At 44.6% G+C, this 12,405-nt stretch overlaps 1 protein-coding gene across 2 annotated transcripts in view; it reads left to right on the forward strand.

Moving 5' to 3' along the window:
• Window positions 1–12,405, forward strand: part of CAD (carbamoyl-phosphate synthetase 2, aspartate transcarbamylase, and dihydroorotase) — a 76,454-nt gene that overhangs the window by 29,848 nt on the left and 34,201 nt on the right. For both annotated transcript variants that reach the window (XM_089659684.1, XM_089659685.1), the window contains exons 17-24: window positions 3,384–3,631; window positions 7,893–8,139; window positions 8,353–8,451; window positions 8,621–8,845; window positions 9,884–10,066; window positions 10,276–10,494; window positions 11,183–11,350; window positions 11,487–11,669. In XM_089659684.1, the coding sequence (XP_089515810.1) occupies window positions 3,384–3,631; window positions 7,893–8,139; window positions 8,353–8,451; window positions 8,621–8,845; window positions 9,884–10,066; window positions 10,276–10,494; window positions 11,183–11,350; window positions 11,487–11,669 (1,572 nt within the window). The remainder of the gene's footprint in view (window positions 1–3,383; window positions 3,632–7,892; window positions 8,140–8,352; window positions 8,452–8,620; window positions 8,846–9,883; window positions 10,067–10,275; window positions 10,495–11,182; window positions 11,351–11,486; window positions 11,670–12,405) is intronic.

Consider the following 12,405-nt stretch of genomic DNA (forward strand, 5'->3'; position numbering starts at 1 on the left):
AACAACTATTCAGTATAGGACGGAGTGACCCACCAAAAAATTTAAATGCATATATAGATAAATATGCACACATATTCACAATTGGCTTACTTCCCAAATGGGGGATACATAGTGTAAAAAGTATCCTATATAATGTATATTGTGGAATACCGGTCTACATCAAAATGTATGTACCAAAGTGTGATACAAAATAATATGGGTAACACATACAATAATACATAAAATAATCATAAAAATAATATATTAATAATCATAAATCAATATAAAGAAGAATCAATATAAAAATTAAGAGAATCTCATATATATTAAAAACTCAATAAAAGGTGCGGCCCATAAAAGTATACAAGATGGGAATATATGTTGTGTTAACCACTTGCCTTCCAGAGGATTTACCCCCCTTAATGACCAGGCCTCTTTTTGCTACTCGGCGCTGCACTAATTCAACTGACAATTGCGCGGTCATGCAATTCTGCACCCAAACGAAATTTACGTCCTTTTTTTCACACAAACAGAGCTTTCTTTCGGTGGTATTTGATCATCTGTGCGCTTTTTATTTTTCACGCTATAAACAAAAAAAGGCCAAAAATTTTGAAGAAAAACAATATTTTTTACTTTCAGCTATAAAAAATATATAGTAAACTCAAAGTTGGTTATAAATTTAGGCCAAAATGTATTCTGCTCCATGTTTTTGGTAAAAAAAAATCCCAATGAGTGTATATTGATTGCTTTGTGTGGAAGTTATAGCGTCTACAAACTATGGTATAGATACTGCAACTTACGCCATTTTTCTGCTATACAGCGCTTTTTTCCCCACAAATTGAGCTTTCTTTCAGTGGTATTTGATCGCCTGTGCGGTTTTTATTTTTTGTGCTATAAAAAAAAAGGCTGACAATTTTGAGGAAAAAAAAAACAATATTTTGGACTTTTTGCTATAAAACGTCCAAAAAAAAAAAATGCAAAAATCAAATTTAGTCATAAATTTCTGCCAAAGTGCATTCTGCGACATGTCTTTGCTAAAAAAAAAACCCAATATGTGTAAATTAATTGGTTTACGTGAAAGTTATAGCGTTTACAAATGGCGGGAAAGATACTGGGATTTTTAGTTTTTTTTTTATACTAATAATGGCGGCGATCAGCGAATTATGGCGGCGATCAGGGACTTATGGCAGCGATCAGCGACTTATGGCGGGACTGCGGCGGACATTCTGACATTGGGGGGTACTGACTTGGGCTCACTGACATCCCCAAAAACACTAATACAGTGATCAATGCAAAAAAGAAAAACACTGACACTGTACTAATGGCAATGGGGAGGAAGGGGTTAACTTTATTTTGCAGGGAAGGGTTATCTGAGTGAGGGGAGTGTTTTACTAGGGGGCGGGGTGTGTGCTGGACGGGACACCGCTGATCAAGAGAGAGAAACTCTTCTGTCTCAATCAGCTCGTCCTCGAGCTGACAAGGAAGTGACAGACAGCACAGCTACTGCAGCTGTGCTCTCTGTCACTGTTTACCGCCGATCGCCGGGAAACAGCCACTAAGGACCGGCTGTGACCTGGCGACTGACATCCGCGGCGGTGATCGGCGGGACAGATAGGGTGGCGGCATGCCTCGCGCGCGCCCCCTATTTGTTTACAAAACACACGTTTTAAAACGTGGTTTTGCCTTGCCAGTGCCGCCCTGCTGCCGTATATCTACAGTGGCTGGGCGGCAAGTGGTTAATAATATAAAATGATATATTATATATATAATCTATATATACATATATAAAATTGTATAAAAAAATATATAAAACTATATAAAATTGTAGGGAGGAGGACATGATAAATAAGAACATCTAAAAATGTGTAAAAACATACAAGAAATCAGATATAAAAGTTTTTTTATGTAAAAGCTAATACCAGGAAGTAAAAAGGCAACTAAAATTATCAACTATTATCAAAACAATTCAGGTCTATATCTTTATTAAGACCTTTGGGATATAGACAATCTATTTCAAAAATCCACTTTGTTTCTGCCTGGAATACAGATCTTTTCTTATGGGTACCTCGCCAGTGGGACATGATAATGTCTATTCCCACAAATTTAAGAGAAGTGGGGTCTCTGTCATGGTGTTACCTATAATGCCTAGAGAGTGAGTACTCCTTGAAGCCCTTTTTAATATTATACACGTGCTCCCTCAAGCGGTCTTTCAGTCTCCTTGTACGTCCAACGTACTGTTTCTCACAGGGGCACTCTAGGAGATAGACCACATATCGGCTATTGCAGTTTATGAAGCTAATTATATTATAGGTCCTACCCGTAATCTGAGATGCAAAAGAATGTATTTTTGTTTTCCTAGTGACATTACAACAGCAGATAACGCATCTATTGCACGGCAAAAAAACTTTTTAAATTAGTAAAAAGTGATATGGGTGTAGGCGGGTCTGATACATTCAGGGCTAGCTGATTTCTCAGGGTATTAGCTTTTCTATAAATCACCTCAGGTTTCTTTGGTATAATGTGTTAGAACTAGGTCAGCTTTCAGAACATTCCAGTTCTTCTGAATGAAGACCTGGATACTTAATGGCTTTATGCTGAATCGAAAACGTTGTTATAAATGGGCAAAACATTTTCCGCTCTTTTTTTTTAGGATTTGGTTTAAGTATGTCCTCTCTATTCATATTGGTTACTTGTTCCATGGAGTTGGTTAGTGTAGTCTCTTCATAGCCCTTTTCCATAAACCGTAATTTTAAAGTGTTAGCCTGGGTATGGAAAGTATCCAGGTCTGTGCAATTTCATCTAATACGCATGAACTGGCCTTTTGGAATATTAGGTAGACAGCTAGGATGATGACATTAGGTCACACTGCGCATGCGCGGGCGTCTTCACGTTTGCTAGGACTGTCAATGATTGTGGTTACTATATAAATGCATGACGCACGGCACTGGCGTGATGGCCATGCCTTTCTGATGAAGTGCTATTGCACGAAACGCGTTAAAGGGGCCATATTAAAAATACGCATCTGGTGAGTGCATATTTTCACTATTTTTCGCCAGACCACTGAATCGAGAAGTCACAGACAACCCCTGTATTGAATCACTTGTCACAAACTGTCACCATTTTATTAATGCATTAATTTATTTTACTTTATTTAAATTTTACATACATTACTTTTATCTGGACTGGAGTGTATATTGATCATAACATTTTATTGGAGAATTTTCATTGGACTATATACCTTTTAGCACTGCACTTTATATATATATATATATATATATATATATATATATATAAAAAGTGCAGTGCTAAAAGGTATATAGTCCAATGAAAATACCTGCTGCTCTTATTTGATTGCATTTATCTTATATTCTAGTGGCGACTTAATTGCTGTCTATGTCCTTCAGGAGCTGGAGACCCCCACGGACAAGCGGATATTTGTGCTGGCAGCAGCGCTGCGGGCAGGATACACCATCGAACGCCTGTACGAACTAACGAAGATCGACCGCTGGTTCCTCCACAAAATGAAGAACATCACCGACCACGTTTCCACATTGGAGTCCTGCCAGGACAAGACCACCATGACCCGGGATGTACTTCTCCGCGCCAAACAGCTGGGCTTCTCCGACAAGCAGGTGGCGATGGCTGTGCAGAGGTGAGTGCTTTGATGCCATCTTCTGCCTATTTGACATACTTGCCTACCTGTTGTCCTGTGTTTCTTACCTCTCCGTTCTGTAATAGAAGAGGTATTGTAGTCCCCTCTCCAGTGTCCTGTGTCTTGTACTCCCCCTCCTTTCCCTGTAATAGAAGAGGTATTGTAGTCCCCTCTCCGGTGTCCTGTGTCTTGTACCTCCCCTCCTTTCCCTGTAATAGAAGAGGTATTGTAGTCCCCTCTCCAGTGTCCTGTGTCTTGTACCTCCCCTCCTTTCCCTGTAATAGAAGAGGTATTGTAGTCCCCTCTCCAGTGTCCTGTGTCTTGTACTCCCCCTCCTTTCCCTGTAATAGAAGAGGTATTGTAGTCCCCTCTCCAGTGTCCTGTGTCTTGTACCCCCCCTCCTTTCCCTGTAATGGAAGAGGTATTGTAGTCCCCTCTTCGGTGTCCTGTGTCTTGTATCTCCCCTCCTTTCCCTGTAATAGAAGAGGCATTGTAGTCCCCTCTCCAGTGTCCTGTGTCTTGTACCTCCCCTCCTTTCCCTGTAATAGAAGAGGTATTGTAGTCCCCTCTCCAGTGTCCTGTGTCTTGTACCTCCCCTCCTTTCCCTGTAATAGAAGAGGTATTGTAGTCCCCTCTCCAGTGTCCTGTGTCTTGTACCTCCCCTCCTTTCCCTGTAATAGAAGAGGTATTGTAGTCCCCTCTCCAGTGTCCTGTGTCTTGTACCTCCCCTCCTTTCCCTGTAATAGAAGAGGTATTGTAGTCCCCTCTCCAGTGTCCTGTGTCTTGTACCTCCCCTCCTTTCCCTGTAATAGAAGAGGTATTGTAGTCCCCTCTCCAGTGTCCTGTGTCTTGTTCCTCCCCTCCTTTCCCTGTAATAGAAGAGGAATTGAACTCACCTCTCTGGTGCCTCATGTCTACTACCTTCCCTTTGTTCTCTGTAATGGAAGAGGTACTATACTTCCCTTTTCGGTATCTATAATCTCCTACCATCCCTTTGTTCCCTGTAATAGAAGAGGTATTATACACCCCTCTCCAGTGTCTCATGTCTCCTACCTCCCCTCCGTCCTCTGTAATAGTAGTATTATACGCCTCACTTGTGTCCCATGTTCCCTATCTCACTTTTCTTTGTAAAAGGAGAGATATTATGCGCCTGTCTCCGATGTCCTGTGTCTTCTTCTTCCCCTCCATTCCTTGTTATAGAAGAAGTATATTATACTCCCCTCCCTGATGCCCCAGGTCTCCTACCCTCCCCTCTGTTCCCTGTTGTCCGGTGTCACCTATTTCTCCTCTATCTGTAATAGAAGAGGTATTATGCTTCCCTCTCTGGAGTCCATCGTCCTTTCTTCTCCTCTGTTCTCTGTAATAGAGGTATTTTACTTCAGTCTCCAGTTTTTCCTACTTCTCCATTTTCTGTAATGTCTCCTTCTTCTCCTTTGTTCTCTGTAATGGAGGAGGAATTCCACTCATCTCTCAGGAGTTCCATGTCTCCTACCTCCCCTCCATTTTTGTAATAGAAGAGGTATTATACTCTCCATTGTCCCGTGTCTCCTACCTCCCCTCCATTTTTGTAATAGAAGAGGTATTATACTCTCCATTGTCCCGTGTCTCCTACCTCCCCTCCATTTTTGTAATAGAAGAGGTATTATACTCTCCATTGTCCCGTGTCTCCTACCTCCCCTCCATTTTTGTAATAGAGGTATTATACTCTCCATTGTCCCTTGTCTCCTATCTCCCCTCCATTTTTATAATAGAAGAGGTATTATACTCCCCATTGTCCATTGTCTCCTACCTCCCCTCCATTTTTGTAATAGAGGTATTATACTCTCCATTGTCCCTTGTCTCCTATCTCCCCTCCATTTTTATAATAGAAGAGGTATTATACTCTCCATTGTCCCGTGTCTCCTACCTCCCCTCCATTTTTGTAATAGAGGTATTATACTCTCCATTGTCCCGTGTCTCCTATCTCCCCTCCATTTTTATAATAGAAGAGGTATTATACTCTCCATTGTCCCGTGTCTCATATCTCCCCTCCATTTTTATAATAGAAGAGGTATTATACTCTCCATTGTCCCGTGTCTCCTACCTCCCCTCCATTTTTATAATAGAAGAGGTATTATACTCTCCATTGTCCCGTGTCTCCTACCTCCCCTCCATTTTTGTGATAGAGGTATTATACTCTCCATTGTCCCTTGTCTCCTATCTCCCCTCCATTTTTATAATAGAAGAGGTATTATACTCTCCATTGTCCCGTGTCTCCCATCTCCCCTCCATTTTTATAATAGAAGAGGTATTATACTCTCCATTGTCCCGTGTCTCCTACCTCCACTCCATTTTTATAATAGAAGAGGTATTATACTCTCCATTGTCCCGTGTCTCCTACTTCCCCTCCATTTTTATATTAGAAGAGGTATTATACTCTCCATTGTCCCGTGTCTCCTCTCCCCTCCATTTTTATAATAGAAGAGGTATTATACTCTCCATTGTCCCGTATCTTCTACCTCCCCTCCATTTTTATTTATTTTATTTATTATAGGTACTTATATAGCGCTGTCAATTTACGCAGCACTTTACATATATATTGTACATTCACATCAGTCCCTAACCCTCAAGGGGTGTACAATCTAAAGTCCCTAACTCACATTCATACATACACATACTAGGGACAATTTAGACAGGATCCAATTAACCTACCAGCATGTCTTTGGAGTGTGGGAGGAAACCTGAGTAGCCAGAGGAAACCCACGCAGGCACAGGGAGAACATGCAAACTCCAGGCAGGTGATGCTGTGGTTGGGATTTGAACCAGCGACCCTAGTACTGCCAGGCGGAAGTGCTAACCATTTAGCCACTGTGCTGCCCATGAGAGGTATTATACTCTCCATTGTCCCGTATCTCCTATCTCATCTCCATTTTTATAATAGAAGAGGTATTATACTCTCCATTGTCCCGTGTCTCCTATCTCCCCTCCATTTTTATAAGAGGTATTATACTCTCTATTGTCCTGTGACTCCTATCTCCCCTCCGTTTTTTGTAATAGAGAGCAATTATACTCTCCATTGTTCTGTGTCTCCTTCCATTTTTATAAGAGATATTATACTCTCCATTGTCCCGTGTCTCCTATCTCCCCTCCATTTTTATAAGAGGTATTCCACTCTCCATTGTTCCGTGTCTTCTACCTTCCTTTCATTTTTATAAGAGGTATTAAACTCTCCATTGTCCCGTGTCTCCTATCTCCCCTCCGTTTTTTGTAATAAAAGAGGTATTATACTCTCCATTGTTCTGTGTCTCCTACCTGCCCTCCATTTTTATAAGAGATATAATATACTCTCCATTGTCCTGTGTCTCCCATCTCCCCTTTATTTTTATAATAGAAGAGGTATTATACTCTCTATTTGCCCGTGTCTTCTACCTCCCCTCCATTTTTATAATAGAAGAGGTATTATACTCCCCATTGTCCTGTGTCTCCTACCTCCCCTCCATTTTTGTAGTAGAAGAGGTATTATACTCTCCAGTGTCCTGTGTCTCCTACCTCCCCTCCGTTTTTTTGTAATAGAAGAGGTATTATACTCTCCTCTCCATTGTCCTGTGTCTCCTACCTCCTCTCCATTTTTGTATTAGAAGAGATACTATACTCTCCATTGTATTGTCTCCTACCTCCCCTCCATTACTTGTAATAGAAGAACTATTCTACTCTCCTCTCAGGTGTTCCATGTCTCCTACCCTGGTCTCTGTTCCATGTAATAGAAGAGGTATTCTGCTCATCTCTCTGGTCTCCCGTGTCTCCAACCTCCTCTATATTTCTCACCTCTGGGGGGGGGGGTGCTGTCCTGGAGCAGAGGGAAAGTAGGAGACACAGGACACTGAAGAGAGGAGATCGGAGGTCTTCTCTTGCAGGAAACCTACATCTAAAAATGTTTTGCAATATACACAGCTGCTTTAAAATCTTTGCCCGGTGGATTATTAATGTGGGGGCAGATAATAAAGGGATCTCGGTATATAATGTATAGGGTAGCTCTGATCAGGGGCGGACTGACCATTTGGAAACTCGGGCACTGCCCGAGGGCCCGGGGTCACTAGGGGGCCCCATGAGATGCCCCTGGTACCTTTTTCGTAGGCTTTTTTGAGTTTGGGCAAGGACACAGGGGCCCCATGATCCCCTATTGCCTGGGGGCCCCATGAGTTTTCAGTCCGCTGGCTCTGATGTTAAATAGTTTGGACTTTGGCGTGGTATAACTCCCATTTGTCTCTTCCCCCATACACAGCACGGAGCTCGCCGTCCGGAAGTTGAGGCAGGAATGGCAGATTCTGCCGGTGGTGAAGCAGATTGACACGGTGGCCGCTGAGTGGCCGGCACAGACCAATTACCTGTACCTGACCTACAACGGCACGCAGCACGACCTACAATTTGAGGAGCCGCACGTCATGGTGATCGGCTCCGGTGTCTACCGCATCGGCAGCAGCGTGGAGTTTGACTGGTGTGCGGTGGGCTGTATCCAGGAATTGCGCAAGGTGAGGTATAGCTATGGGAGAAGCAAAGCCGCGGGGGTCGGTTTAATCTGTGAAATGTTCCTCAGGGGTGGAGCTCTGTATAACCTCAGGGAAAAGCAAACTTGGGGGGGACAAAAAATGCCTACACCCCTGCTAAGGACTGGATAGGCTGTTCTGACATTTTTTTGGTTTTAGGTTTTATAATTACTTTAACTTTTTTTTTTTTTTTTTTAGATGGGCTTCAAGACAATCATGGTGAATTATAACCCGGAGACGGTCAGCACCGACTATGACATGTGCAACAGACTCTACTTTGACGAGATCTCCTTTGAGGTGAGTGTTTAAAGGGAGGCTCATGTCCTTAAAGTGCTCCTGTAATTGGGGGGAGGACACACAAGACCAGAAGTAAATTAAGAGGCACAGATGGGGACCCCCTTAGCATGTGGTAACCTATCTCAATACATTTAGCAATTGTGTTTACTAATCTTGTCCTCTGTTCCAGGTGGTGATGGACATCTATGAGCTGGAGAACCCCGAGGGGATCATCCTGTCCATGGGGGGCCAGCTACCCAACAACATAGCCATGTCCCTGCACCGACAGCAGTGCCGTGTCCTGGGCACCTCGCCTGACTCCATCGACTCTGCCGAAAACCGCTTCAAGTTCTCCCGTCTGTTGGACACCATCGGGATCAGCCAACCGCAGTGGAAGGAGCTGTCTGATATGGAGGTATGCTGGGTCTGCTCTGCCTGCTTCGGCAACAAGGGGGTGCACTGGATTTTTCTCTACCCAAAGCTGGGCATAAGGGGTGATACTGGGTCTGCACTACCTGTCTCTGGAATAAGGATGTGCTGGGTCTACTCTGCCTGCCTTTGGAATAAAGGGGTATGCTGGGCCTGCTTCTGCGAAAAGTGGGTGCACTGGATTATACTCAGCGTAATGCTGGGCTTAATGGGATATGCTCGGTCTGCTCAGTCTGCCTCTAGAGTGAGGAGGAGGTGCTGGGTCTGCTCTGCCTGCTTCTGGAATGAGGGAAAGGGTGCTGGGTCTCCTCTGCATGCTTTTGAAAGAAAGGATGGGTGCTGGGTCTGCTCAAAATTCTTTCGAAAAAAGGGATGGGTGCTAGGTCTGCGCTGCCTGCTTGCCTCTGGGATAAGGGGGTACACCGGGTCTGCTTTTGAGATAAGGGGTACATTGGGTCTGCTGTGTCCTGCCTCTGTGATAAGGGCATGCACTGGGTCTGCTCTGTCTTGCCTCAGGATTAATGGGGGTGCACTGGGTCTACTCGGCCTGCTTCTTAGTGATGGGGGTACTTTGGGTCTACTCTGTCTGCTTTTGGTACAAGGGAGTACACTGGGAATGCTCTGCCTCTAGGATATGGGGGTATACTGGGTCTGCTCTGTCTGCTTTTTGGACAAGGGAGTACACTGGGTCTGCTCTGCCTCTAGGATATGGGGGTACGCTGCGTCTGCTTTTGTGATAAAGAGGGTGCACTGGGTCTGCTGTGCCTCTGGGATATGGGGGTACTTTGGGTCTGCTCTGTCTGCTTTTGGGATAAAGGGGGTACACTGGGTCTGCTCTGCTTTTGGGATAAAGGGGGTGCAATGCGTCTGCTCTGCCTGTGGGATATGGGGGTACACTGGGTCTGCTCTGTCTGCTTTTGAGATAAGGGGGTACAATGGGTCAAGCTCACCCCCTTCTCTCTCCTCTGGCTCCCATTCCCCCTCTGACTCAACCTCCCTCACTCACCTTTCTGCCCCTCTCCAGTCTGCCCTGCAGTTCTGTAACTCGGTGGGGTTCCCCTGCGTGGTGCGCCCGTCCTATGTTCTGAGTGGGGCGGCGATGAATGTTGCCTATTGCGACGAAGATCTGGAGAAAGTTCTCAGCAACGCCGTGGCTGTGTCCAAAGAACATCCTGTAGTCATCTCCAAATTCATCCAGGAAGCCAAGGTCAGTCTGTTATTTTCTTGGATTAAAAATGTGATCCAGTGATTTATTGATGACTAATAGAAACCCTCTGACCTCACCAAATGAAAACCATAAACCTTCGATCCCGAAACTGAGTTTACTGCTTCAAACTATTCCAGAGTATTTGGTTTATTTCAGTAAAAACTAAATGGGCTAAGATGTCTGTAATAATCTGACTGTGCTCTCCCCAGGAGATAGATGTGGATGCCGTGGCCTGTGATGGGGTGGTGGTAGCCATCGCTATCTCTGAGCATGTTGAGAATGCCGGAGTCCACTCTGGAGATGCCACACTGGTCACTCCTCCTCAGGACATCACCCCGAAAACCCTGGAGAGGATCAAAGCCATCATCCATGCGGTGGGGCTAGAGCTCCAGGTGACCGGACCCTTCAACCTGCAGCTCATTGCCAAGGTAAGATTGCAGACCCATCTCTTCACTAGGACATTGCTTACTATATGCCCTGCCTGTCTGCTCATAATTCACCAATGTTAATAGTGAGCTTATTAAAGTGAATGTGTCACATCAAGAATGAGCTCTAGTCTCAAGCAAATTCTTCAAGGCTGTGCTCTTTGGGGCCCAAACCCAAAAATGGCCCCACTTTCTGGCATGGTTTCTCTTCAGCTCCCATCTCTCCTCTACTTGAGTGATTTCCAGGTCTGGGTGGAAAGAGGGATGATGAATAAATGGGAAGCTGCAAGGAAAAATAAAATGGGCTTATGGATTTGGGACCTGAATGTCTCCTAATGCTCGATCATCATGTTTTGCACCCTCTTGACCTCTCACAAACCCAAGGATGAGCTATCTTTAAGATGCTAAGCTGCTTGCTTTGCTTGGATGGTGCCTCCATAAGCTTGGGATTTTCCTTGGGTTACTTGCATACATGGGAACGTTTGTCCACTTGTGGACTTCATGTCTTTCACCTCTGACCTTTTTCCCTCTTAGCTTGTTTCCACACGTAGCCATTCTGACTTATTCTCTTTCTTCCATCTTTCATCCTCATGCATGCTAATGCTCCAACATATGTACATTGTGTCTGCGTTTCCCTTGGCCTTTGTCTCCAAGGACTCCATTCTTATTCTTCCTTTTGTCTCCTGCACAGGATGACCAGCTGAAAGTGATAGAGTGCAATGTCCGAGTCTCTCGCTCCTTCCCATTCGTCTCCAAAACGTTGGGGGTGGACATGGTGGCTCTGGCCACACAGGTGATCATGGGAGAAGAGGTTGAGCCAGTTGGACTAATGACGGGGACAGGAATTGTGGGTGTGAAGGTAAGACTTCTGTCCTTCTATGCAAAGTAGAAGTCGGTGTCTTTCATACAGTTGTAAGGAATTTGGAAAGCAAGCTCAAACTTGGAAGCCAGATGTGGTGTTGCCAGTCATTGGTGACCTTTCTCCTTTATTCCAGGTGCCTCAGTTCTCCTTCTCTCGGTTGGCCGGAGCAGATGTGGTTCTCGGGGTGGAGATGACCAGCACGGGTGAGGTGGCCTGCTTCGGAGAGAACCGTTATGAAGCCTATCTGAAGGCCATGCTGAGTACCGGCTTCAAGATTCCACAGAACAACATTCTGTTGACCATTGGGAGCTACAAGGTGAGAGATCAAAAAGGACAGCTTTGTCACCAAGTTGAATTTGGTGCTCAGAATAGATGAGTTTGAATTCAGAAAGATTGTTCTGAAGATCAAGAAGTCTCTTCCAAAGGAGAAAACCACTGATGCTGATTGAAGCCCCGTAGACCAAAATGGCACAGTTGGATAAGTTGGTCTTCTGATTCCTCTTAAGTTTCTTTAGCAACACAGTCTGCAGAGGTATCTCAACGGCTTAAAACTCGTTGAGTCCACTTGGGGACCAATTATATGTAGAATTGGTCTTGTTCTTAACTGTAGCCAATAAAAGTACATCTTTTTTTCTGTCGGTTTGCTGTAAGCTCCACCCCAGGCTGAAGACCAATTTATGGGCCATCCTATGGGGGAGCAGCGCAGCACTGTGGCCACTCAAATCTCCACTCAGTTTACTAGCTCTCTGCTTGTGTTGGGATCTGAGCTGACCCCTTCCAATGCTGTAGTTGGTGACTGTCTCAAGTGCATGCCTGCTGCCGGAGATGAGCGTTGTTGCTCAGACCTCAGATATTAATTTCTTGCGTAGCAGCATGGTCGAACAGCTTTGATGGAAGTGGGGGGGACACTACCTAAGCAACCAAAGCACTGATCAGAGCAGAACTAAGTGCTGCATGCTCTTGGTCTTCTGGGGGATTTGCCATTTTTAAATTGAGGCGACACTTCTTCAGAGAGACCCTGTTACCTTCCCAGTCAAGGGCAAAGTGATAGG

Source organism: Staurois parvus, unplaced genomic scaffold (genome assembly GCF_062004578.1).
Source record: "Staurois parvus isolate SC_StPar_1 unplaced genomic scaffold, SC_StPar_1.0 ptg001181l, whole genome shotgun sequence".
Classification (NCBI taxonomy): domain Eukaryota; kingdom Metazoa; phylum Chordata; class Amphibia; order Anura; family Ranidae; genus Staurois; species Staurois parvus.